This window comes from Eretmochelys imbricata, chromosome 18 (genome assembly GCF_965152235.1).
Source record: "Eretmochelys imbricata isolate rEreImb1 chromosome 18, rEreImb1.hap1, whole genome shotgun sequence".
NCBI lineage: Eukaryota > Metazoa > Chordata > Testudines > Cheloniidae > Eretmochelys > Eretmochelys imbricata.
This window is the reverse complement of record NC_135589.1, coordinates 11825884-11853002: the sequence shown is the minus strand read 5'-3', so window position 1 is coordinate 11853002 and position 27119 is coordinate 11825884. Positions and strand designations below refer to the sequence as shown.

General features: G+C 56.8%; 1 protein-coding gene across 1 annotated transcript; it reads left to right on the top strand.

The window, feature by feature from the left end:
- Window positions 1–24: 24 nt before the first annotated feature.
- Window positions 25–25786, top strand: DISP3 (dispatched RND transporter family member 3). Its single transcript, XM_077837438.1, has 20 exons — window positions 25–964; window positions 3097–3316; window positions 5426–5562; window positions 6400–6534; window positions 6829–6989; window positions 8160–8299; window positions 9504–9649; window positions 12489–12650; window positions 13174–13335; window positions 14435–14557; window positions 15269–15405; window positions 16181–16362; window positions 17176–17306; window positions 17429–17604; window positions 19021–19147; window positions 20538–20683; window positions 21487–21646; window positions 22143–22256; window positions 24186–24352; window positions 25424–25786. Exons 1-20 carry the CDS (start codon window positions 25–27, stop codon window positions 25784–25786), a joined length of 4029 nt encoding a protein of 1342 aa, XP_077693564.1.
- Window positions 25787–27119: the final 1333 nt, after the last annotated feature.

Here is a 27119-nt window from a genome sequence, read left to right as displayed (position 1 = left end):
CCCCCTTCGCTGCAGGCGCTGGACATGGACACTGAGGATGACCCCTTGTTGCAAGATGCTTGGCTCGAGGAGGAGGAGGAGGAGGTTGCCTTTGGCCCCCGGAAGAGGAGCAAGGGTCCCCAGCTATGTGGCAAATGCCAGTGGAATCCCAGGCCACTGCCGACAATGCTGCCGGCGTCCGGCTTTTGGAGCGTGCTTGGCTGGGTCTTCACCAACCCATGCTGCGCCAGCATTATCCTCTTCCTGGGCTGTGCCATCCCCGCTGCGCTGGCTGCCGTCATGTTCCTCCACTACCCTACCCTGGATATCGACATCTCCTACAACGCCTTCGAGATCAGGAACCACGAGTCCTCGCAGCGCTTCGATGCGCTCACCCTGGCCCTCAAGTCCCAGTTCGGCTCGTGGGGCCGGAACCGCCGGGACCTGGCTGATTTCACCTCGGAGACCCTGCAGAGGCTGATCTTCGAGCAGCTGCAGCAGCTCCACCCCAACGCCTCTCGGCTGGGCGGCGGGGCCAGGCCAAGGCGCAGCGCAGCCCTTCCCGTGGGCGGAGGGAGGACCAGCCCTGCTGGGCCCGAGGCCCGGCGGAGTCTGGTGAACCAAACCTCCCGCCTCGCCCGGGGTGCTCCGCACTGGGACTACTCCAGCGCCTACGTCAGCGCCAACACCCAGACGCACGCCCACTGGCGCATCGAACTCATTTTCCTGGCCCGAGGGGACGCCGAGAACAACATCTTCACCTCGGAGCGTCTGCTCACCATCCACGAGATCGAGCGGAAGATCATGGACCACCCCCACTTCCGGGAGTTCTGCTGGAAGCCCCACGAGGTCCTGAAGGATCTTCCTCTGGGCTCCTATTCATACTGCTCCCCTCCCAGCTCCCTCATGACCTACTTCTTCCCCACCGAACGGGGAGGCAAGATCTACTACGACGGCATGGGGCAAGACCTGGCCGACATCCAAGGTGAGCCCAGGGAGTTGGGTGGACTTGAACTGAGGCGTGTCCCGGGTCTGGGTCTCCTTGTATGGTTGGTCAGCACCTATGTTGTGGGCCCGGCTAGATTAGATAGAGTAGTGCTGATCTCCATCTGCCCTGGGGGAGGCTTGGCCTGACTGTGGAATGGGGAGCTCAGGATTTTAGGACAAGGGGCTCACCTTTTGCTTTTCCAGCCAGTCTCTGTGGTTATGCCCCTGGAGTTTTCCCACCCTGGCCTTGTGGGTTTGTCAGTGCATCAGTGAATCCGACTCTGAATTTGGCCTCTCGTCCCTGTTTCAAGACTTAGTACCAGTCGTCATGCCACTGAGTTGGGGACCTGGCAGAAGCCCTGCACTGCTGGGCAAGGACCCTGGGTCTGAGTCCTTTCAGCTTGCCCCTCTGCCGCCCTGCCCCTCGTATTGTCACAAACGCCAGTGCAAAGTGGGTGCCCTTCTGCTTTAATTGCACTGGTGTCAATGACAGTGCGAGGTGCAGAGCGATGGGGAATCAGGCCCTTTCTCCCCTCCATCATCTGCCCGATCCCCAAGTCAGACAGTGAGCCCTGGACCCGCTGCTGGTGATTATCCTAGCACCTAGGAATCCCAGTCAGAGGTCAGGTCCCTCAGTGCTAGGCCCTGTACAATCTTTTTGCCTTGGAGAGCCTCCTGTCTATGACTACGTCTACACTTGGAGCTGGGGGCGGGGGTGATTCCCAGCTCATGTAGATGTGCTCGCACTGGCTCTCATCAAGCTAGCCTGTTACACATACTAGTGTAGCTGCAAGAGCCCGGGGAGCAAGGGCTATCTGCCCCGAGTACCAACCTGCCTGGACCCCCTAGGTATGTACTTGGGCCAGCTAGCCCATGCCTGCTACCTGTGTGACCGCAGCCCCACTGCCTACACCAGCTGGGATCGCCCCCCTAGCTCCGAGTGTAGATCTCGCCTATCTGGGCCGATACAGATCTGCTGCTGCTGTGGGGTGAAATGCTCCCGGTGAGTCGCCACCAGGAGGTGGGTGCTGGGGGCGAGGGAGACTAGCACTGACTCCGCTCAGCAGCTCTGCAGGGCTAATGCCACCCCTCCTGCAGGGGCAGGTTTCAGGGGAGCTGGAGGTGAATCATGGATAGTCTGTGGGAGGGATGTGGTTGTGGGAAGCAGCTTCCATCTGTCTCCCAGGCATATGCTGCCGATTGAAAGCCAGCCAGAGCGGCGTACGGGCAGCAGGCAAGTGATTTACTCCATCTGCTCCATTGCAAGCAGCAGCTCTGGTACCTGCTCCAAAATAGGCCCTGGGGCCTTGCTGCCAGAGCCCGCCTTGTGGACTCCTTGCAGCCTGGAATTCACAGATTTGTGACTCAGAGCCACCCGGCTTAGTTCGTTGCAGTGCCCTAGAAGAAATGTGCACTGACGCTCCATTCTGTAGGACCGTGTTTTCAGCATGCACGGGAATCCCAGCTCCTCACCTGAGTTGGGTGGAGCAGGAGCCTCACGCTTTACAGTATTGGCCACGGCAACCCTACGATCAGCGCTGGCCTTTGGCCTGCGTGATATATGATGCTGCGCAGGGTCCCACTCTTGCTAGTGCAGCCCACCCTATAGGATGCCACTCCCGGCTTCCCTATCCTGATCCCGTGGGGCTGCAGAGTATTGCCGTGGGGCAGAAGCAGGATTCCACAATGCCCCCCCCCCATCTCCCATTGGGAATGTTTGGCTCCATCTTCTCCTTGTGGGCTTCTCAGATGGGGGTCGCTGCCCTCAGGAGCCTCTCCTATGATCATCTTTCTGGGTAACAGGGCCGGGGGTTTCTGAGCTCCAGGCCGCCTGTTCAGAGCAGCTGTGATTGATAGCGGTGTGGCTGCCCTGTAGCACCGAGCACAGGTGACATGGGGAGCAAAGCTGGCTGTCACAGCCGTGAGCCTTCTTGTCAGCCTATCCCCTTCTCAGGCCGGGCGAGCAGAGGCTGGAGATGGATGGGATGGGAGAGATCCCCCTGAGCCGGCTGCTCTCTCATGAGAGAGAGGACGAGAGCATGCAGGGCTCTGCAGCGTCAGGCTGGCCCCATGTGCCACGCCCAGCTGGCAGAGCTTGACCTAAAGGGTTCTGTCTGGTCTCTCCTGCAGGGTCCCTGGAGTTGGCCATGACCCACCCGGAGTTCTACTGGTATGTGGATGAGGGGCTTTCGGCAGAGAACATGAAGAGCTCCCTCCTCCGCAGCGAGATCCTTTTCGGGGCTCCCCTGCCCAATTATTACTCGGTGGAGGATAGGTGGGACGAGCAGCGCAGCAAGTTCCAGAGCTTCGTGGTCACCTACGTGGCCATGCTGGCCAAGCAGTCCACCAGGTGAGGCGGGAGGACCATGTACGGACTGGGTGACTTAGTATCCAGCTGGCAGGGAAGGGAGGGGACTGGAGAGGAGGTGGGAGATTGTCTGTCACTTACGTTAGAGGAGCCGCTGGCGTGTCAGGTGCACGAGGGGTTAATCCAGCTACCTTCAGCTGTTACTCTTTGCGCTGATGCTGGGGGGTGAGGCTCTGAGGTTAATGCAGGAGGTGCCAGGCAGCCACGCTCCCACAAACCCTGCCGGGGTGAGTCCGATTAGGAGGCTCTTCTCAGCGTTGGAATGAGGAGTGCAGGATTTGGCAGAGTGGATCGGACCACTGGCCAGCCTGGGTAGTCTCCTCCCTTGGGCAGTGGCCAGCACAAGGAAGGAAAGAAAGCAGGCCTCCAGAACACCCTTGCCACAGGTGCTGGAGCATGTGGCAATGAATGGTTCACACAGTTCCTGTTTGCTTTAATACTGCATGGCCCCAGCAACGTGCATGAGACAGTGCAAGGACCTAATGCCTCAGGCCAGTGCTAGTTGGCATGGGGTTCGGCTTGTGAGCCCAGGGCAGCCGTTCCTGCAAAGAGCCATGCAGAATTACTCCCCCACACAAAGGGTGCCCCAGTCCAGAGGGCCAGATTCTGCTCTCATCTGCCAGGGGCTCAATCAGGAGTAGCTGCAATGGATGGTGTGGTATACCAGTATAAAGGTGCCTCACATCAGTACACCTTAGTCCCCGTCCCATACTGGAGTTGCTCGAACAGGATAAGCATCTTTATATGGCTATAACTGCATCCACACTAGGGCGCTTGTACGGTTTTAACTATACCAGTACAGTTACCATGGGACAACTTGTGGGGGTGGGGGGGCAAGACCTGAGTCTGGGGGGTTCCTGGGGGTATGCACAGATGCGGCTGTCGGCAGAACCTGGTGCTAGGTGAGGCTGTCCTTGCAGGGCCCAGTTCAGTTCGGTGGAGGTGTATACAGATACGTCGGGCTAATCTTGGTGTCACTTGCATCCATCCTGCACCAGTCTAATTCCACTGGCTTCAGCAGAGTTGCCTCTGTTCACACCGGGTCTGAATTTGGCCCTTGATGATGTACTGGCCTGTAAAAGGGGCGGATGAGTCTAATTAAAGGGCCTGACTCTCCTCTTGCTCCTCGCGTCAGGCTGGAGGAACACCACTAAGCCTAACCGAGCCAGTGAGTGTTACCTGGAGCAGGATTTGCCCCGGTAAACATGAGCTTGTCTCCCTGGGGTTCTGTGCCGCTGGGAACCAGCTGGTCAGATCTGGGCTTTGTTCTGTGCCTGCTCCAGCATTTGCAGGGGGGACCTCACTACAGCTTGAGGAGGGGATGCATCTGGTCAGTACAGGGGCGTGGTCGCGGGGACCCAGATGATCAGGCAGCGGCTTGGAAGAGTGCTTTCAGCCATCTCTGGCCATCTGCTGCTCTGGATCTCAGTACCCCTGACCTGCAGGGACTCTGATCTTCATCAGCCAAGTGAAATACAGCCAGTGTGGGTCAACTCTGAAATTACAGCTGTGGGAAAGTCCTCTCAGTACGGGCCTGGGGAAGGATTGCAATTATGGGGAGCAGGGAGGGGAATAGGGAAGGGGGGGTGTATAAGCCCCCAAAAAGACTGGATTACAGGCACGCTCCTGTGATGCAGGGCTATTGTATTCCTGGTTTTAATTATCTCGGATTACCTCTGCTCAGAACCAGCTTCCAGCAGCAGAGGCTGGTAAATCATGCAGCGGTTCACAGGCCCGGGCTCTGCCTGCGCCCAGCTAGTTATTACATCTGCGCTTAATATAATAAGCAATGATTTAAGATGCCAGATGGGATTGGCTTTGGAAGCTTCCAGAGCTGTTTGTTGACAGCGAGAACTCTATTAACACCTCTGACTGCAATGCACTGGAGGAATTTTAAAAATCTGAGACCCGCTCTTTGTTATCGCCTGCTCTTCTGATGCAAACCTCGGCCACCGCTCCTTGCAGTCTGACCTGATCCGCGCACGTGACCTCCCTCTGGTTTTGGAGGAGATGCATGTGGTTCGATCCGCCAGCCCCACTCACTGTATATTCTCCTCTGTGTCTTCTCTCCCGCCTCTCTCTCCACCCCAGCAAAGTGCAGGTGCTGTATGGTGGGACAGATTTGTTTGACTATGAAGTGAGGAGGACCTTCAGTAACGACATGCTGCTGGCCTTCATCAGCAGTAGCTGCATCGCAGTCTTGGTCTATATCCTCACCTCTTGCTCGGGTAGGTTGCATTCAAACTCTCCGTCCCTGCTCTAAAGCAGAGCAAGGGCTGCAGTGAGCAGCGTGATGGGAGTCCCTGCCTCAGGCCCCAGGAGAGTCCCTGGGCAGGTCATTCTCCAGCCTGCTCAGGAATGCACTGCCTCGAGCTTTGATGTTAGGCAGAGTAGCAGGGCCTCCCATGGCCACAGAGACACAACCCAAATTGTCCAAGGCAGAGATTGGGGGGCGGGGGCAGTCGAAGGGCTCCCTTGAGGGGATTTGGCCAACTGAGAAGCAGCTTCTCCTCTCGCTAACTCTGGTGTAAATCTGGAATAACTCCACTCACTTCAACTGAGCCTGTATAGATTTACCCCAATGTAACAGAGATCCAGCTCGGGGCCTGTTTCCCTATTGACCTGGACGAGAGTTGAACTGGTGGGAAGTGGAAGGCTCCATGTCCCATTGTGGGGTCCTAGACCGTCCCCACCGCTTAGGGGCCACTTAGGCCAACCCGGTCAAGAACAGCCTCTGACTTTGGGTGCCCAAATTGAGACTCCATGCATTTAATTTCCAGAGGTGCTGAATGACCACAGCACCCATTGATGCCCGCAGGAGAGTTGAGTGCTCAGCTCCTCTGGATATCAGGCCCATGATGCCTCAAAACCACCACTCGCCTTTGGAAACATCACCATGCCTTGCCCCAGCTGGAATCCCTCCCTCCTGACCAAGATACCCCCGTCAGGTCAAAGCTCTTCCCGGGGCAGGAGCAGGCCAGGTGCCCACACCCCACGGGCAGTACAGGGATTGCAGCCCATGCAGTTCCAGTACCGAGATTCCTAGCATCGCTCTCCTCCCGCAGTGTTCCTGTCTTTCTTTGGCCTGGCCAGCATCGGGCTGAGCTGCCTGGTGGCGCTGTTCCTGTACCACGTGGTGTTCGGGGTCCAGTACCTGGGCATCCTCAATGGCGTGGCCGCCTTTGTCATTGTGGGGATCGGTAAGTCTTTCCTAGCCTCCTTCCTTTGCTCTGCCCCAGCTGCTCCCCACCCAAAGGCCCTGCCATACCCGCGCCAGCCTGCAGAATGGTCTGCCCTTGCCTCGCTGCGTGGCAGGAGGCGCAGGCTTGACAGTGAGCTTAGGCTTTGGTGGGCCAGGTCCACAGCCGGTGTGAGTTTGTCTAGCCTCACTGACTTCAACAGAGCTGTGACGCCTTGCGCCCACTGAGGATCTGGCCCCATGCATTTCTCCCCAGTGCGAGCGGCATTTCTGCCTCACCTTTCCTCCTCCCCAGGTGTCGATGACGTCTTTGTCTTCATAAACACGTACCGCCAAGCCACCCACCTGAAGGACCTGCAGCTGCGCATGATCCACACCATCCAGACGGCAGGGAAGGCCACCTTCTTCACTTCCTTGACCACAGCTGCGGCGTACGCCGCCAACATCTTCTCACAGGTGCGCCAGGGCTTTGCAGTGGCCCCCCTGAGGTCACGGCTGCCTGCTAGAAAACATCACCCCCGGCCTTTCAGCAGTTCCCTGGCCCACAAGAGGACAACCGTGGGCCTGCTCTGGAGGGGGACTTTCCCTGAGTTCTCAGGCTCATGTAGGTTTCAGAGTAGCAGCTGTGTTAGTCTGTATCCGCAAAAAGAAAAGGAGTACTTGTGGCACCTTAGAGACTAACCAATTTATTTGAGCATAAGCTTTTGTGAGCTGCAGCTCACTTCATCGGATGCATCATGTAGATACTCCTTGTGTGCTCTTCCCGCTTGAGACTGACTCCCTCCAGGCCAGCTCTGTTGCCCTGGGCCTGTGGCAAAGCCAGCTCTCCTGGGGCTTTGAGCCATGCAGCTTTGCAGGGAGCTGGAGCTCAAGTGATGTCCTTGGGACTCCTGTTCCCAAGGCCTGTGGCAGGTGCAATGTGCTGGAGCTGGCAGGCAAATGGGGCACGTTGCTAACGTTGTCATCTATGCCTGGCTCTCCTGGTCTGGCTCCCCCAGCCCAAGCTGGGAAGAGAGGCTCAATGGGAAGCAGAGCTGGCATGTCTAAGGATCACAGCGTCCCTCCACAAACAGATCGGGAACTTTTTGGAGTCCCTTCCAGACTCCAGTCCCATCAGCCAAATAGGGGAGCTCTGGGGCCTGAACTGCAGAGGGAGGAATCCCAGCATATTCCACCCCAGGTTTTCCCTCCGCTTTGGGCACGCTGGTGCTGCTGTCCCTGGGAGCACTGTGCTCATCAAGCACAAGGAGGGAATCTGATTAGGCCTTCCCCTGAGCCACTGGTGAGAGCTCTGCCCCTCTCCCCTGCATGTGCCCAGGGCCAGATACACGAGAGAGCTCCCCTAGCCTGGTAGCAATGCAGTAGGCACCCACCCTGCGAGCACCTCAACCGCTGGGCAGTGTCTGCCATGCCAAATGATCAAGTGCCACTCATCAGCTGAGCCCTAGACTACCAGCTTTCACCAGGGGCAGCTGGCTCCATGGCTTTTGGGCAGCATGGACTGGCCAGTGTTCCTACCCCCAGGCTCCTCTTGAGTTCGCTTCCCTGTGTTGCCTTAGCGGGGTCTCTTGCTGGAAGGTCTCTGGGATCCACCTCCTCTGTCCTAGCTGAGCGTTCTCTCTGCAGATCCCTGCCGTGCATGACTTTGGTCTCTTCATGTCGCTCATTGTGTCCTGCTGCTGGGTGGCCGTGCTGTTCACCATGCCGGCTGCTCTTGGAATATGGACCCTCTACATGTCCCCCCTGGAGAGCTCCTGTCAGGCCAGGTGAGAGTCCTCGCGGGGCTGTTAGGAAGAGTCCACATCCTGCCGCTGATCAGTCTCCCCCACAGGAGCCTGCCCATGCCAGGCAAGGAAACCACAGCCTGGGCATTGACTCCAGGGAGCAGCTGGTCGCTTGGGTTGTGCTAGCCATGGGGTTAGTGCGTCCACATGGCAGAGCTGTCGTGGTGCATCCAGACACAGTGCGCCTTGCGGCTGTGGTCATGCCACTGTATCCTGGGAATTCGGAACCGCCCACAGTGCACTGCGGGATCGAGTTCACAACCGGCTGCCTCAAAGCAGCTGCAACCTCGTCAGGTGTCCTTTCCAGACCTGAGCTGCAGGTGTTGCAACCAATGCATCAGAAGTACCATTGCGTGTGGGCAGCAGGCCCTGTCTAGCATTGCAAGCACCACGCATCCCAGCCGGTCGTGTGCCTAGTGTAAACACACCCCTCTCCCCTAGCAACACCCTTCGCCCCCCACGCCTCCAGCCCCCGGGCAGTGGAGGGGCACGCTCTGGCCTCAGAACTCTGCGGCCGGCAGGATTCCGCCCTTACGGGAGGGGAGGTTTATTCTCCACCTTCGGGATCAGGCCGAGAGTCAAGGCCGGATTTGGATCTCGTTTCTGCTGGTGTAGACCCAGGGTGGCTGCCGCAGAGTGACTCCAGACGTATAACCAGAGGAGCCAGGTTCCGTGCTGGCATCAGTGGGTGCAGCCCCATTGACTTCCAGGGAGCTTCCCCCACTTACACCTGCAGAGAACTTGTCCCAGGATCTAATCTGCGAACTGGAGGCATGCAAGCCCTGCAGACAGACGGACAGCCCAGCCCCTGGGGGCACGGGGATGCAGATTTGTATCTGGGTAAATCAGTGCGCCTTCCCCTTCCTCCCTCTCAGGTGTGGCACAGCAGCCGGCTGGGTTTAATTCCTTAGCTGGGTGATGAAGAGCAGAAGCACCTGGGAATACCCCGCCTCCCCTCCCGCCCCCACACACATCTAGCCCAGTCTCTGATGATTTGCTAGCAGCAGCCGAGCTCCTGATATGCCCCAGCGCATTAGCAGTGGAAGTGGCTGGTTTGGTTTTGGCAGTTGAGTGCGTAGCAGGTCACTGGAACAGTCGCTCTCCTCTCAGACGGAGACGAGGCAGCAGCTGTTCACACAGTACGTAGCCCAGAGCTGCTGACTTTGGCTCCCCCCTCCCCATCCAGCTGCAGTCAGAAGTGCGGGAAGACGAGCACTTTGCCCATTGCCGATGACCTGTTACTCGCCTCGGAGGATGCAGCCGGTCCAGGCCAGGGGTCACTCCCGTACCTTGATGATGACATCCCACTGCTCAGCGTGGAGGAGGAGCCGGGTAGGTGTTCAGAATCCTGTCAGCCCATTCTGGGGACAAGGAGCCTCCCCTGAGGGAGTGGCAGTCCTGGGTTCTCCTCCCGGCTCTGCCACTGGCCTGCCAGGTGACCACTGGGCTGCTCTGTGACTCGGTTTCCCCATGTGTGAACTGGAGCTAATGATCCTTTGCTACCTCCTGGGATGCCGTGGATCTGCATTCGCTGTGTGTGCATCCCTTGGCTGGATGTTACTTGAGGCATGACATTATTATTCCTCAGGAGTCCAATTAGGATCCAGGTTTGGCCCGAATACCTAGCTACCCTATGAAGGGACCCAGGAAACATCTGGTCTAGAGCACCTGGGCAGTACAATCCTCCCGAGGTGGAAGGCAATACTCAATTAAAATCCCAGTCCCCTCTGTAGTCTTTAGTGTAACATTGGGTGAGCACATGTGAGCAAAGGTACTTCGTCCTTCTACATTGCCCAGCGCCTGAGGCCTCGGAGCACTTCACACACATAGGGAGCTGGGCTTCACAGCTTCCCATGAGGCAGGTCATTTCAATTATCCCTACTTTCTAGGTGGGGAAACTGAGGCACAGTGCGGGGCAGTGACTTGTGTGAGCTCAGAACTGGGAAGAGAACTTACGAGTCCTGGTGGCATTGCTATGCCTTAATCACCAGACCGTCCGATTAGCCCTGGCTGGAGTGAAGGGTATTTCGCTGGGAAGGGCCTCTCATCCTTGGATTTTAAAGCTGGCTGTTAGTGCTGCCTGGTTGAAACTGCAGCCCCGAGCTCTGGAGAGTCCCTGTTAGACACAAACCCTCGGGGATAGCAGCAGGCTCGGCCTGGTGACCGGGGAGATGGGAGCTACGATGCAGCTGTCTCCTTAGGGCAGGTTTAACCCTCCTCCACCTGCGAATACCTCCCCCCAGCCCTGTGCTAGTGAATTCACCAGTCCCAGAACAAGGAGAGGTCAGGCTGCTCTTAACAGGCTGCCGGGCTCCTGCTGCAAGTGCTGAGCCTCCTCAATACGCCAGAGCCGCACAGGATGGTAATTTATGGAAATAGCTCGTCCTCCACGTCCCTGGACCGTACTAAACAGAAGGACAGTTTCCGGTAGAGCCCCTGGGCAACTTGTGAATGAGGCAAGGATGTGGCTCTGTGTGGAGGCCCCGTGTGGCGGGCTGGGGCTGCCGGAAGGCACCTGGTGCCCTCGCCAACCCCACCGGAGAAAGCGCCATCTTGCCAATTGCAAACGAGAGGTTGCTCCTCGGTGAGGCAGAGGTGGCACGTGGCCGTCGGATGGAAATTGGATGCAGCCATTCTCCTGCCACGTTAAAGAGACTGCAGTGCCTGTTGCCCCAGCAAAGCCCTGGGGGTTGCAGCCGGGGGGGTGAGGGTACAGGGGGGACCCGGTTGTATTGGGGGAAGAGGGGTGGAGGGATCACTGTTTCCTTGTAAAGGTGCTAGGGATTGTGATGGGGTTCCTACTGATCCCCAACATCCTGCATCGCAGATTGCTTTGCTTTCTAGAGGGCTGGATGCTGCCACACGCTGAGCGACCCCACACCCCCGCACAGGCAACGGAAACAGAGGGTGTCAGGACGTTTGCAGGATGGGGACTCATTTCCTACTTGGTCGTTTGCGGCCATGGGTTTCTGTGGGGGTGATTCCATAACAGGCAGACACATAGGTTGGTAAGTTCCTTGCTACGCATGGACACACCAGGTCAGGCAAAGGGTCAGATTCTGCCTGGATCCACATGTGTGCTGTATTGATGGCAGAGTTCAGACCAAAGTGGGGGAAAGAACGAACTTGTGCCTAAAGCATAGTATGGGGACTCAGGGCAGCTGGGGTCTGTTCCCAGTTTGCCTCTGGTTTAAATGTGTGATCTTGGGAAAGTTCCGGCCCCTCTTTGTGCCTCAATTTCCCCATCTGAAAAAAGAGGATAATGGTGCTTCCCTATCTCGCGAGGGTGCTGCGAGACTCAATTGCAATGCTGTTAAAGGGCTTGGAGATCCTAGAGACCTGCTGAGTTATTTATTGGCATTTAAGAACGCCCCCAAACCTTCACCCAGGGCCTACACTGATGCCAAATATATTAGGAGGTTTGAAAAAGAATGTAATGTAACATTTTCCCCCCATTTCTTGATTCTGACTGGTAGTAACTGTGGAAATGCTAAACCCCAAGAGAGACAGGGTGTTATCAGGGCATCCCCAGCCGGAACAGAAATCCTTCAGCGCTGCTCTGCAGTCTCCAGAGGTTTGGATAGTTCAGATCAGCAGCCCAGCTGTTGTTGGGTTTTTCTCCAAACCAAGCCTCTTGGAGGGCTGCTGGTTGCTCTTCCTAGCAGCGTGGTATGTGCCCGAGTGAAGAGGGCACTAGACTAGGACTTGGAAAAGGGCTTCGTTTCCTGTCCTTGACCTGCCCCATGCCTTTAGGCAGCCCCTTCATCTCCCTGCGCCTCTGTGCCCCTCCCACGCTTCCGTCAGCTTGGCTTGTAAGAGTTTGTGGAGCACGTAGCACGCCGGCGCCTATAGGGGCTACCACAGTATAGATGGGAGCAGCAGGTAGAGAGGCTTGCTGGGCACATACGTCTAGTCGTAAGAGGAGCTTTAAGTCGCTGCCTTGCTCAGCTCTGGCTCCTGCTCCAGCCTGGCCAGTGGGTTTGATGCACTGAAGGGCACAGGGCTGAGGAAGTTCTAAGAGTGTCCTCTAGTCTGTCCATCTGCCTGGCTACTCTGGGCTGCAGGAGAACCTGCCTTTCTCATTCTCTTTGGCTCCTTGCTCTGTGCCCCTGCGAGGGGCTTGGGGGCCGAGCCAAGCTCTGAGCCTGCCTTTGGTCTCTTTCTCCCCTAGCGGCTCTGGAAATGGGGGATGTGCCCTTGGTGTCTGCGCTGCCGGAGAACTTGCAGCTCCCGGCCGAGAAGGTCAGGAAAGGTCACTTGATCGCCCATCTGCAGGAGCTCCTCCAGCACTGGGCGCTGTGGTCTGCGGGGAAGAGCAGATGGGTGATTGTGGGTAAGGATGGCCAGAGGGATGCCCTCCCCTATGGTGCGTCTCACAGACTCTAATTGGGCAGCGCTCCCAGAATTCCTCAGCCTTAACGGTGAGGGGAGGCCGAGGTTGGACACAGCGTCGCTGCCCTGCCCCTCCGACAGGCACATGGGACATAGATCTCCCCTCCTCCTGCTCTCCCAGGGGAATCACAGTGTCCTGAGACCCTGCTCTGTCTCTGCTACTTGCATAGCTCTGTATATGGCAGATAACTCTGCCCTTTCCCCGCTGGCACAGTGCTCCCCTCTGGGCTTTGCCGGCCACTTTACATTTAGGGAAGACATGGTGCTGCAGTGTTCGGGATGGCATTAGGCTCTCTCTCTCTGCGCCTGGGCATCCAGCACCTGTCGCTTCCCTGCTAGCCTGGGGAATCCCCCAGCACCCTGCTCCCCTGGGTGCTGCTGTATGGCCAGCCCCTGGGGGCACCGTGCAGATGAGAGCTCTGTGTGTGCAGAGTCCCACATGCTGGTCGCACCTCTCATTGCAGGGCTCTTTGTCATGGTCCTGATCCTGTCCATATTCTTCGCTAGCCGCCTCCGCCCAGCTAGCCGCGCTCCTCTCCTGTTCCGGCCCGACACCAACATCCAGGTGCTCCTGGACCTCAAGTACAACCTGAGCGCCGAGGGCATCTCCTGCGTCACCTGTTCAGGTGAGAGTTCCTAAGGGTCGGATGGGGGCAGCCCTTCGCCGCTCCTGCGCGGCACGGATGGGGTGAATACCCCCAGGGCATCAGCGCTCCCCTTGCAAACCCTGCCTCCCATCAATGCTAATGTCTCTAGCCTTCTTCTGAGCCCTCCTTGGCTGCCCTCCCTTTCCCCTCTGTACTGCTGGCCTCCCTGGCCCGCTAGACATGCCCAAGAGAATTCAGGCGGGAGAGTGATTCCTGCTGCGTTGGACCCCTTTTCCCCACGCTCTCTGGTGTTCTCAGCTCAGAGGCATTGGAAGGAAAAACCCAGAGATTAGGGAGCAAATGTTCCCTTCCCGCCATGGTGATCAGTGTTAGCCCCGTGCTTGTGAGCAAGACCTGCCCCTTTCTGGACAGCTGGGGTTGCCCAGGGAATTGCCTGTTGCCCAGGAAGGTGGGTTTGGTCACTGTGAAATCCACGTATACTGGCTGGCAGTGGGCAAAGGCCGGTGCTCTGAACTTTTGTCTCTAAGCCAGCTGTGTAGGGCAGGGGTGGCAGCCTGCCAGCCCCGGGGGCTTGGGGTGGGAAAGCACAAATGCAAGTGCTCAGGACAGGGGCAACTCCATGGGAACTCCCTTCCACTGACGCCAGGGCAGCCGCACTGCAGCTGGAGCTGACGGAGATGTTAGCCCTGTGCAGAGCCCCGCGGGGGTTGATATGGAGGTTGAGCTCAACCCTCTCGTGTCCACCTACGTTGCTGTGAAAGCTGGCCGCCTCCTCCTCCTCCCGTGCTCCCCTCTAAGGGAACATTGTCCGGCTGGCTGAGGGGCAGTGCCCCGTTCTACCTGTGCTGGGCTGGGGCTGAGCTGACAGGGTCTGGTGTGTTACTGGCTCAAGAGCGCGAGGTGTGGGGCCGAGCTGATGGAAATCCTGGTGTGACCAGCCCAGGAGCAGGAACTCTGCGTGTGGGGCCGAGCTGATGGAGGTCCCGGTGTGTTACCGGCCCAGGAGGGGGAGTGCTGGGTGTGGGGCCGAGCTGATGGAGGTCCCAGTGTGTTCCTGGCACACCGAGCTCTGACAATGCCATTCTCCTTTTCCTCCCTGACTAACCTTGTGGGACAGGTTTGTTTCAGGAAAAGCCCCACAATCTGCAGAGCAACATCCGAACCTCCTTGGAGAAGAGGAAACGGGGCTCGGGCCCCCCTTGGGGGAGCAGAGGGGGTGCGGCTGATGCTGTGCAGCAGGGTGAGTGCACAAGGGGACTGGCCATCGGTCATTCTAACCTGTCGCTTATTTCCGGCTGGGCCCGAGATTCTGTCTGGGAAGGAAAATAGCAAAGGTGGGCTCTGAACAGACAGAGAAAAGGGACATGGCTGCAGACACCTCCCTACCAAGCCCTGATTTGATGCTGGGCATCGTATGGTTCAGGGAGTGACGAGCTGCTGAGAACATTTTCCTTCCCTCTGCCCCCAAATTATCATTGCTCATTGCTCCCGGCACTTCAACTCATCAGAGCTGCACAGCAGATAGGCACTTGGGAAGAGCAGCTTACCAGAGTGGCGGTGTGGTCTAGTGGTCTGAGCATGGGACTGGGAGCCAGGAACAGCTGCCTCCTAGTCCCACCCTCTGCCACTGACTTGCTCCCAGGCTTTGGGAAGTCATTAAACCTGCTAGTTTCCTCAACCTGCACCCCAAGGGATTGGAGGATGGGTCAGATCCCAAGCTTCATAGCCCCAAGGGGGTCAGTAGGGCTTGCACCAGCTCAGGATCTCGCCCTGTGTTCATAGAGCACGTTGGAAATGGCACCATCCTGTGGAGAGGCAGAGGGTTGTGTTCGGCTAGTGCTGGGGAGAGGATAGACCAGACGCCCTCTGCGTTCGCTCCCCTGGTTTGTAGCGTTAGCTGACCGATCAATGTCTTTCACCACTGCCCGGCTGACTGTGGTGTGTTTTCTAGATCCCCAGGGGACTGTGTATGTCTCCAAGTCCAAAGGCCAGGGCAGGCCACCCATCTACAGGTTCTCCCTCAATGCCAGTGTTCCTGCCTCGTGGCAGATGGTGTCCCCGGGAGATGGGGAAGTGCCCTCATTCCAGGTAAGTTAAGTGTGTGCATTAGACTCTTCTATGGCATGCTTGCACTGCAGAGCCTCCTGCTCTGCAGGCAGACAGCAGGAGCTCAGAGATGGGATCAACAGGGCACTGCTGTGAGGAAGCTCGCACTGCTGGCTTCCCAGCTGGCATGGGCAGGAACACTGCTTGTGTCCTACCCGGTGCTGCTAGGATGCCAGGTGTTGATACTGGGCTGCTGTTGTGTCACTGTTCATCCCAGAGCCACGGCTGGAGAGCAGGCGGGAGGTGGCAAGGGATAAGAACTGGCCTGGGTTCCTCAGCTGAGCTGACCCACAGGAGGTTTCTGAGCTGTTCTGGGGTCCCGCGGGCTGAATTCTTGCTTTGTCCATCTGTCCATGCACAGGCAGGGCAGCCGAACGGATCAATTCCAGCCTAAGGGGCTGAGCCAGGCCTGCACAGGGCGCCTGATGGCTGTCCAGCGGAGATCCCCCAGCATTCGATCTGCAGCAGGACTGAACAACCACAGCTCCAGCTGCAGTCTGGGGGGGCTCAGCTCCCGCGACAGCCAGGCTCTAGTTGTATCCAGCTCCCCATACTTGGGAAGGAGGCAAAGGCGTGGGAGGGCCAGGTCTGGGTGGCAATGGATTAGCTCCTCCCTGCAGAACCTTTTCTCTCTGGCCCTGTGAGGGCTCAGGGTAAAGCAGGGGCGGGGGGTGTCTGATGCTAACGTCTCTTTGACCTTTGCCTGCTCTGCAGCACTGTGCGGTTAAGTGTCTGTTTTCGTTAATCCATTGCTTAGGTGTATAGAGTTCCTTTCGGTAACTTCACCAAGAAGCTGACAGCTTGTGTGTCCACAGTAGGGCTGCTTCAGCAGACGAGCCCCCGGAAATGGATGATGACCACTTTATCCTGCGACGCCAAGAGAGGCTGGAAGTTCGACTTCAGTTTCTACGTCGCGGCCAAGGAACAGCAGCGAACGCGGTAACCGTCCCAAGCGGGTAAACGCTCAGCAGCCAGGGAGTGCCGCTGCCTTGTGGTCAGTGCAAGGAGTGGGGAAGTCAGGATGCCCAGGTCTCTCCTCAGCTCTGCCACAGACTCGCTGTGTGACCTTGGGCAAGAGGCTTCGTTTTGCTGCACCTCAGTTTCCTCATCTGCAAAATGGGTCTAATTCTGCTACGTATTGTGCACTGCTGCCCTCTTCTGGGTAGAATTTGAATTACTCAGCTATGCACCATAGCCCCTTATGGCTAATGGAGAGTCTAACTCAAGTGGCAGAGGCCTGTGTGTTTAGAACAGGAGGTTCTGAGTTTGGCATGCGGCCGCAGCGCCCTGCCTAGGAAGCTCGGTGAAGTCATGAGCTTGTTGTGATACTCTCCCACCTTTGCAGAGGCCACCGGGGTCCCAGGGTGGGAGGTGCTGTCCAGGAGTGTGGGATTATCGATGCTGTTAGTGTAATGAATAGAGGGTTGTTAGTGGATTCTTTATGTGATAGAGAGAAATCCCACTCTTGGCTAATGTGTGGCCGTGGGCAGCGCAGATACACCGCTCCCATGGGCACAAACTCATGACACCTCTGAGTCGCTTTCTCCCCTAATTCTTTTCACTGCTTCTCCAGAGCTTCCTTCCCTCACCTGCCCTCTCTTTCCCTCTCCTCCCCCTGGTGCACTTTCTGTTGCCAAACCCCTAAGCCTGCTTCCTAAGGGCCCGGCAGCATGGAGCTGCTTTGTGTTAACATCTCATGCCCGCCTTGCTGCTGGGCGGGACGCTCCATCATGCCCTCTCTTTGCCCTGCAGGAAGCTGTATTTCGCCCAGTCGCACAAGCCCCCTTACCACGGCCGAGTGTGCATAGCGCCCCCTGGCTGTCTTCTCAGCTCTAGCCCGGACGGACCCAACAAAGGCTTCCTCTATGTGCCCAGCGAGAAGGGTAAGCTGGAGAGAGCGGCAGAGGGCACGTGGCCATGGCTGCACTGGAAGGACTTGCCAGGTGGAGTGTTGGCTCAGTTCCTCACTTTCTCGGCTTGTAACCCTCCCCTCTTTGCTTGACAGGGTCCCCCAAGATGAAGCTCTCGGCCACCTCAGGCTTTAACCCGTGTGGGAACACCGGCTGTGGGAAGCCAGCAGTGCGGCCGCTGGTGGACACGGGGGCCATGGTGTTTGTGGTGTTCGGCATCCGCGGGGTGAATCACACCCGACACCCGGATAACCACGTCATCGGAGACATGGTACACGTGCTTTCCTGCATGCAGGCCCGGCAAGCCCTGGGGTGGCTGATGCAGGAGGACTGTTCCCGAGTTAGATTGCGCTAATGCCTGCCTCCCCGAATTCTCGCTCGCACCCCTGACTCTCCAGCAATCCCTCCCCACCTCTGACCAGCTAAAACAGCAGAGGCAGCGGTGCTGCGATGAGGCACCTAATAGAGCACATTCGTTGTTTGCGAGCTTACTACAGATGTAAATCAGGATCCCCTGGTTCGAATTATTTCCAACTTTCCAGAAAACCCCACCTGAGCCCAGGATCTAACCACTTACGTTTGAGACCCTCTGGGACTCGTTGTGGATTTTAGAGGGGGCCCCAAATCAGGCTTAGAGTGGAAACTTGGCTGAAAGCTTGATTATGAAGCACCAGCCATTGCTGCATAATTATTGTCTGGCCTGTGGCGAGCTATTAGATTAAATAAAGACGATTCAGTTACTCTGGGAAAGTCTGAGTGTCCATGTGCAGCTTAGTTCCCAAATCCGCTAGCCGGACACATGGGTGCTGCTTTCCCAACAAACTCCCGCTTACCTTTGTTTCCAGGTAACTGCAGTTACTTCCCATAGTGCAGTACCAGAGCAGCATGGGAATAATTAACCTTTGCCACTTGGGAACGCAGCCAGGGGATAGAGCTGCAGGTCAGATAAGGAGCTGTCTGGGCTGCTCCTACAGGAGTGGCAGGGGGTCCGTTTGCTTATTCAGCATCCAATCAGCCATGCTGTGAATGCCCTTGCTGTCACTTGCCCACACTCCCCTCATCTAGCCTGGGGGTTTGATTGGCTAGGGCCCGCTCTGCCCTGGGTTTGTACCAGTCTAATGATGTTGGGTAGTTTTAAATCAGTCCAACCCCTAGTCTGGACGCAGTTATATCGGTGTAACGGTGCCTCTTCCTTGCAGGAATAAATGATACAGCTGTAAGCGCCGTTATACCAGCAGGGGGTGTGCCACTCTAACTATACTGGGCTCGTTAAAGGGTGTAGACAGGGCTTGTATCTTGCATGTAGAAAAGCCCTTGGGGCATAGCTGTAACACCTCTGGAGCTCTGGTTGGCTCGCCAGACTTGTCTGGGTGCTGTTGCGAGCTGGGCAGGGTTATGGGTGCAGGGGCACCCCAGGCTAACCTGCTGAGCAACCCACGTTGCCTCTTCGTGCCACTGCTCCTGGGGTCCAAGGCAGGACTCCGGCTCCGGGAGCTAGGATTGTTGGTGCCAGTTGTTCTCTGTGCCCAAAGCTGGGGCTCTGGACCACATGCCCAGCTGGGGGAGGTGGAGAATGGGCAGTTGGCGTTGTGTGGTCAGTCATACGCCCGGGTCCTGCCCCACCCCGCCAGGTGCTGGGCGTGTGCCTCACGTGTTCGGCTCTCGCTGTTGTGTCTCCTTGTGAAAGGGCAGCGTTATCTACGATGACAGCTTTGACCTCTTCAAAGAGATTGGCAACCTGTGCCTCATCTGCAAGGCCATTGCCGGCAATGCTGAACTGGTGAAGCCGGGAGGGGCCCAGTGCCTGCCCTCAGGTATGTAGGACAAAGGCCAGCCGGCCTGATCCTGGGGACAAGTGCCTGACAATGACAGGTCCCCATGTAGAGGCTGAGCCCGCGCTGCGGGTGGGGTTGGTAAGAGCCATAGAAATTGCACCATCCTGTCCTGCTCTCCATCTTGCTGCAAATCTTAGCTGAAATCATAGCGCCCGAGTCCCAAGGGCTGTGACCCTTGGCTCCGTCGCTCTGTCTCATGCTTTGGGGAGTAGTTAAACAACAGACACTGGGCCCAGTGGAGCTGCTACCCTAACCGTGCTGCTAACCTTTTGCTGTGCTCAGAACTGGGTTTGATCAAGACGTGGCCCTAGCCAGACAAGCTGCAGAAGGGATTGTGGCCTCAAGGTATCTTTCAGCTTCCTCCATCTCCCAGGGCTGTGTATCTTTGTGGGCTTGCTCCTAGAAGCTCCATCACGGAGCTTAGAGATGGAACGGACTGGATGATCTGTTCCCGTCATGGTGGCTCCATGATGTGAGTGGAGTTCCTCCACTTTTCCCCAGTGCAAGGGAGAGCAGGATCTGGCCCACAGTCCCCACAGAGCAGAGACTTCAGCTAGTGAACCGGTAACTCCTCCTGGGTACGTGGCACTGCTTCGTAGTCACTTACCCGGCATGTCACACCCCGAGGAGGTGTCCCCCTGTGCAAGGAGGGCAAACTTCTGTATTGGGTTTGGAGGGAGCTGCAAGTTAACCCGTATCGAGAGGAGCCCGGGGCCAGTTTTAGACATGGGTAGGGAAGGGCACCGCAATCACCGACAGCAAGGTCAGCAGTGTTCCTGGAGCCGGCCACCCCTGCCGGCAAACACCTGTCACCTGCCAGCAAAACTCTTCTGTTGATTTGGGGTGTCTGTGTTGTCTCCTGACCTTGCAGCTTTGCAAACCGATGCCACGTCTTTCTGCCCCAATGTAAATGCCACCGAGAGTTCAGGAGCTGCCTCTCGGGGGAGGAGGGATCCCCAAGGGCCAGCCCCACCCTCTCGCACCTGGTGAAAAGCTAGCAAGGCAGATTCTGAGCTGGCATAACGCGATGCCACTGCGTTGACTCCGGCGAGCTGTGTCAACCCACATCAGCTGAGGGCATGGCGCAGAGAACACAGAGGGTCACTGGCCTACCACCCCATCCTGCTGGGAGACTAGGGTGTCCTGGGAGGTACCAAATGCCCTCTGCTCCCTTCGAAGCCAGCAGGAGCTGAGGGCTCTCAACCCCTGGTAGGGACAGGCCCTAGGGTGCCAAGAATCCAAATCTGTAGCCAGGGCAGAGCAGGTGACAGGAGAAGCAGCTGTTCATGGACAAGAACTGCAACTCTGTCTTCTCTGTCCCTTCGCTCCTGTGTGTCCCTCCCCCATCTTCCCCTCTCTCTCTCTCCAGGCTACAGCATCTCCTCCTTTCTGCAGATGCTGCATCCTGAGTGTAAGAACCTCCCAGAGCCGAACCTGCTCCCCGGGCAGCTCTCCCACGGGGCGGTGGGGGTGAAGGATGGCAAGGTGCAGTGGATCTCCATGGCTTTTGAATCGGTGAGGGCACTTCCATGTTCCCCGGGTCAAGTCTCCTGCTACCAGCTCCCCCGGCATGTGGGGCGGGGCGGGGGCAGGAGGAAAGCAAGCAGCCGCTTTTAAGGGGCTGTCCAGATGGCATCATTGGCTTCCGCACCGATTCTCCCAGATGTCCATGTGTTAACCCTGCTCTCTCCAGGGCTCGGCTTTGCAGCACCAGCCCGGCTTTATCTGCAGGAGTCATTTTGCACTTGCCAATATCTGTGCTCCCGCTGCAGGTGGGAGTCAACCTGCTTGGGGCTGCAAGTGACGGAGACATCCTATTGCTTCCATTCGCGCCCACAAAATGGCCTGGACAAAGGGGCCAGGCTGAGAGCAGGCTGCAGGTCCCCAAGGTTTTTCTCAGCTGCCAGGGCTGTGGACTCCACCTGGGAGCTGCAAACCCAGCTGCCTCTTCCCCAGCCCTAAAGAGCCTGCCCCGGCGGTTGTGATCCCTGGTTTTGGCCCATCAGACAAGCTGGCTGGCACTGGCTTTGTGGCAGCCGGGGCGCCACGCCCGTGGTTTGGCTGTCGGGTGTGCGTGGAGCAGGCGTGCTGCGTCAGAAGGTGCCATTTGGCACGGTCACTTTTCTCGCCCCCACCTCCTGTTGGGGTCTGCAGACCAATTCACCCGCTACTCTTGCTGGGCTCCAGAGCAGCGCAGCTTCCTGCTGCCAGCTCTTCCACCCCTGATGAGTGGGGAGAGCCAGGGTGGGTAGGTGTGAATGGGAGATGTTGGGCTTGTGTCGGCGACTCTAAGGACCGTCCCATGCGCTTCCTTGCAGACGACCTACCAGGGCAAGTCTTCCTTCCAGACCTACTCCGACTATCTGAAGTGGGAGACTTTCTTGCAGCAGCAGCTCCAGCTCTTCCCTGACAGCTCCGCTCTCCGGCACGGATTCCAGACCTGCGAGCACTGGAAGCAAATCTTCATGGAGATCATAGGCAGGGGGCTTCAGCACCTATCCCTCTCCCTCCCCAGCACCCTGCCCTCCCGTCATCTGGCTCGGTCACAGATCTTCACCCCAATTTCCTTCTTATTCTCGTGTGGTGCAGGAGCACCCCCAGACCCCAGCCAAGATCAGGCAGCCATCGTGTTGGGTGCTGTATGAACACCTGTCCAGATGCTTACTGCCCCAAGGAGCTCACAGGCTAAAGAGACCAGACAGAGCCAGGCTGGGAGGGGAAACCGAGGCCTGGAGGGAGAAGCGATTTGCCCACCGTCACCCAGCCCGTCAGTGGCAGAGCAGGGGTAGAACTTGGCTCCCCTGACTCCCACTCCATTGCCCCATCCCCTTCATCCTCCCCTTCATGTTTGCCCCAGCTCGAGTTAGTTCCCAGGTGGGCGACCTGCCCCACAGCAAGGCCCTGCTCAGCTCAGCTGGGAGCACAGCTGTGGCGGCAGTCTGGGGCTGGAACCAGGCTGCTTGCTCTCTTCCAGGTGTGCAGAGTGCCCTGTATGGTCTCATCCTCTCGCTGGTAATCTGCGTGGCTGCAGTTGCTGTGTTCACCACGCACCTTCTCCTCCTGCTGCCGGTGCTGCTCAGCATTCTAGGTAAGACACCCCCTGATGTCTTCCACTTCAGCTTGCCAGCAGGAATCGCTTTACCGGGCTTGATTCTCCTCTCGTTTACACTGCTGTGCTCCTATTCACGGCACTGGAGTCACTGCTCATTTACAGCAGAGTGACTCCAGTGGGCCTGATTCTGATCTGGCTTTCGCCAGTGTAACTGCACCGGCCTCACTCCTGATTGCACTGGGAGAGAGTGGGAAGGGACTCAGGATCCGTGTTTGCAAAGGGTCCCCATCTTGAAAGTAGATTTTTCCTGTCTAGTTTCTGGAGCATTTTCTCTACACAATCTCCTCTATTGGTTTAAATAAGGGTTTTAGCTACCCAAACTCCAGCCCTGCCTCTGGTGTATAATAATGTGATTGAGGCCCATGTGCTCTGAATAACAGTCACTCTCCTTTCCAAAGATGGGATTATAAACACGGAATATTTTAGTGGGTTTGTTAGTGTTTTAAACACATTTGTAAATAGCCTGGTTGGTGATTTGACCATATTATGGACCGAGCATGTTGCTAAACTTCCCTTTTTAAAAAGCAAATCTATCATTTGAAAATGACTTAGTCTCCCACTCATGACTCACAAATAAACATCACTTTCTTCTAGAAACCAAACACGTGCATAACTCAGACAAGCAAATCAAGGGGATTTTGTAACATGAGTGCTCCACCCCTTCCCGTTTGGGCTGTGCCTCATTGCCAAAGGTTACTGTAGTGAGCTGTAGCTCACGAAAGCTTATGCTCAAATAAATTTGTTAGTCTCTAAGGTGCCACAAGTCCTCCTTTTCTTTTTGTAGATCAGTGGTTCTCAACCAGGGGTACACGTACCCCTGGGGGTACTCCGAGGTCTTCCGGGGGTACATCAACTCATCTAGATATTTGCCTAGTTTTACAACGGGCTACATAAACAGCGCTAGTGAAGTCAGTACAAACTAAAATTCCATACAGACAATGACTGGTTTATACTGTTCTCTATATTATGTGCTGAAATGTAAGTACAATATTTATATTCCCATTGATTTATTTGATAATTCTATGGTAAAAATGAGAATGTGAGCAATTGTTCAGTAACAGTGTGCTTAGACACTTTTTTCTATTTTTATGTCTGATTTTTGTAAGCAAGTGATTTTGAAGTGAGGGGAAACTTGGGGGTATGAAAGACAAATCAGCCTCCTGGAAGGTTTAGAACCACTATCAGTGGTCGGTCAGTCTGTATATCCCCATACAGAGTCAGTCGGTCTGTCTCTCTCATACAGTCCCCCATCACTCTAGTATCTGAGCACCTCACAATCTGAGAGTGTAATTTGGATTCTCAGATGAGCTGCTTGGGAATTTTTCAGCAAATTGTTTTTCACCGAACAAATAGAGATTCTTAGAAACAGAAATTGTTTGTGGAACCAGGTCCGTGTTGGAGACTCTCCCGACTTGAAAAAAGTCGTAAAAAAGGAGACATTTCCAGTTTTCTGGTTTGAAAGGATTTTTTGTTTTGCAATTTAAACTAATTAGACTGAAACAAAAAAAAAAATTTTGTTTAAAGGTCCAAATCAAAATAAAACCTCTCAATCAGCTGAAATGGGAAAGGTCTGGGCCTTTTTGAGACATGAATGTTTTCGAGCTGTTGACTTTCCATCCCAACGGTAAGAATGTTCAGACGCTCGGAAAACATCAGTGCCACGGGAGGAGGGCAGCGTGCCCAGTTCTAGTTCGGGGTCTCTCTCTGTCTGATGCCGGGAGGAAGGGGTTGGCTGGTCGGAATGAGACTGGCTGGGATGCTCTGTGCTAGACAGTGGTGCACAGGGCCGTAGCTGCTTCATTGCCTTCAGTGAAGCAGCTCGGATTGATGCCCCTTGTCCAGGGAGCCCAGGCTTGACCTAGCCCGAAGCCCAACTTCGCTTGCTGTTCCCCCCTCTTTGTGCAGGGGTTGTCTGCCTGGTGGTGACCATCATGTACTGGTCTGGCTGGGAAATGGGGGCTGTGGAGGCGATTTCTCTCTCCATCCTCGTCGGCTCCTCCGTCGATTACTGCGTGCACCTGGTGGAGGGCTACCTGCTGGCGGGAGAGAACTTGCCCCTTCACCAGGCAGAGGTGAGTTCCGCCCCAGCCTCTTCCTCATGCTGATGTGAGGGCATGTGGAGCCGGGCCACGGCAGGGCCTCTCTCACATGGAGCTGGGGCGGAGGGGGCAAGCTGCAAGGAGGCTACCTCCTCCCTGCGGGGATTCCTCCCCCCATCAGCCCCAGAGGAGCTCCCTGGTGCCCAGGCTATGCCCCCAGGCTTTGACACAGGACTCAGCTGCGCTGCGACTGGCAGAGTGGTGGTTCTGAGCTGGGGCCTGTGACCCCGGGACTGGCCCCTCCCTAGTACTTTGCCCTTATGAAGACAGTCCCCGTGCTGGGGCAGTCACTGGAGTCCAGGGGCACCCTTCTCTTCCCCTCCTGCTACGGGTACGTCTACAGCGCAACCAAAACACTGCAGCACCAAGGCTCAGAGGCCAAGACGACTGGCTCAGGTGGGTCTAGAAACAGCAGCCTAGCTGTTTGGGCTCGCCTTGCAAAGAGCGCAGGGTCTCAGCCTGGGCTCTACGCTGCTGGTTTTAGCCCTGCGAGCCCAAGGCAGTTGGCCAGGGCTCTGAGGCTTGCTGCTGTGGGTCTTGTATTTGCAGTGCAGACACACCCTGAATGCTGTGCCTCGCTGCACTTGGCCATGCTCTTTCGGGGCAGGACAGCTGAAGGGCCAGGAGGTGCCTCTAATGCATCTTTGGCCCCGTGCACACTTTTCCCGCTCCAGGGGGATGACTGGGGCTAGGCTTCGGGGAATCTACAATGCAAGGGTCAGAGTTACATCCCTCAAACTGGAGTAACTCCGCTGGCTTCAGGGGAATCCCTCCACATTGACACTGGGGTAGTGGGCACCAAACGCTGCTTTACAGGTCTTGCCTCTGCTGGGATTGTAACCCCGGGTGCAGGCTGGCAGCATCTGACTCGCACCAGTCCCGTGCGATCTGTACTGGTGCCACTTATCCTGGGCTGAGAGCACCTCCGCACGAGCGGCTTCTACTGCTTGCAGCTGCACCAGGGGCTAAAAACCCCATACAGACGAGGCCCCGGCCCTCCTGTGCCTTCTGGGTGCCTTCTAATGCTGCCGTCTGCCCCGCCAGGACCCCACTTCCTGCCGCCAGTGGAGGACGATCGAAGCCGTCCGGCATGTGGGCGTGGCCATCGTCTCCAGCGCAGTCACCACGGTGATCGCCACCGTCCCGCTCTTCTTCTGCATCATCGCCCCCTTTGCCAAATTCGGGAAGATCGTGGCCCTCAACACGGCCGTCTCCATCCTGTACACCCTGACTGTGAGCACGGCCCTGCTGGGCGTCCTGGGGCCCAGCACCTTCACCCGCAGCAGGACTTCCTTCCTCAAGGCTCTGGTGGGGGTTCTCCTGGCGGGCGTCTTGGGGCTGTGCGTTTGCCTGGCCCTGCTGCAGAGTGGCGTGAAGATCCCCCTCCCCAGCGGGACGTCCCTGTAGTCCCCACACCGGGCTGCCTCCGTCTCTCTTTCGCCCTGTTTTTTTTAAAGGATATTTTTTGTAAAAATGAAAAAAAAATCCCTTTTTCTGGACGTTTTTTCAACTCCAGAGGCACTTTATTTTCTACTGGGTTTTGCTCTAAACTCGTATTTATTTTGGCGGTGGCGGATGGACGGACTGACAGTGCACCAGGGCCACAGTAACTCTCAGCCGCCTCCTCCTCCTCCTTTTTCTTGTTTGTTAATGAATGGAGGGTTTGGAGACCCTGGCACCCCACCCCCTGTATGACACCCCCCTGATGTATGCGCCATCACAGATGTTCCACTTAGGCCTTCAAAATAGGACTTAAGTGAGAGAGAGGTCTTGTGAGTTTCATCCCCTGGGCTCGATCCTTGACTCGGGTAATCTACTTCTGCTGATTTACACCTGCAGAGAGTCCGGCCTTCTGAGATGAGGAGGTTTTGGGGGCGTTGGGGAAAGTCCATTGAGGTTGTCCAAGGGTCAGTGATTCCCAAGGAAGCTCCTGCTGCCACTGGTCGGTGCCCCAGCCTACGGGGATCTAGTGTGTGCACCAGCCGGGTTGGCTATCGTGGGAGTTCTTGTTGGCTGAGCTCACGTGTCGCTTTGGGGTTATCTGTCTGTTTGGTTTGGCTGGACGCAGCTGCTGGTGTGTCCTTTTCAGGTGGAGTCCCAGAGCCAAGAGCGCAGCGGGGTTTAGGGGTCCCTTTTCCTGAGCGTGTGTTGTGTGCTGGGGATGAGTTTGCCGGATACTTTATGGGCACATACCCCTGTCCTGGCGCTAAGGTGAAGCCCACAGGGTCATCTGCTTGTCGACCTGCCCCCACCCCCTCTCTTTGCCTCCCCACTTAGCCCATGATGGCCACTCTGACGCATTCCCACCTCTGTGCCCCAGGTTCATTTTGTCAAGTGAGCCGCTTCATGGGGCACTGGCTTTGGGTCGTCAACAGCTAGATTGTCTGCAGGTAGCATCTTCTCCTCTTCACCGGGGGCACTGCAGAGCTCGCCCCCGCTATTCTAAACACCAGCTCTAACGGATGGGCCGGGGATCCTATCTCCCTCCCGGGGCAGGGACCCTCCGTAGCATTGTGCAGTTAGCTCATGGGCGTAGTTACAGTCAGCAATGCAGGGAGCAGGAATGCAGTTCCCTACTCTGTCTCTCTCCAGGCCCAGCTGTCGGGCTAAGACAGTGACAGCAGCCAGCACCAACGTTTCCTCCCACTCATCCCCTGCGCCGCTCGGCGTGGGTAACATCTCCCCCTGCCACCGCCACTGGGGAGAGAATCGTGGGCCTTCAACCCACCACACAGGCCTC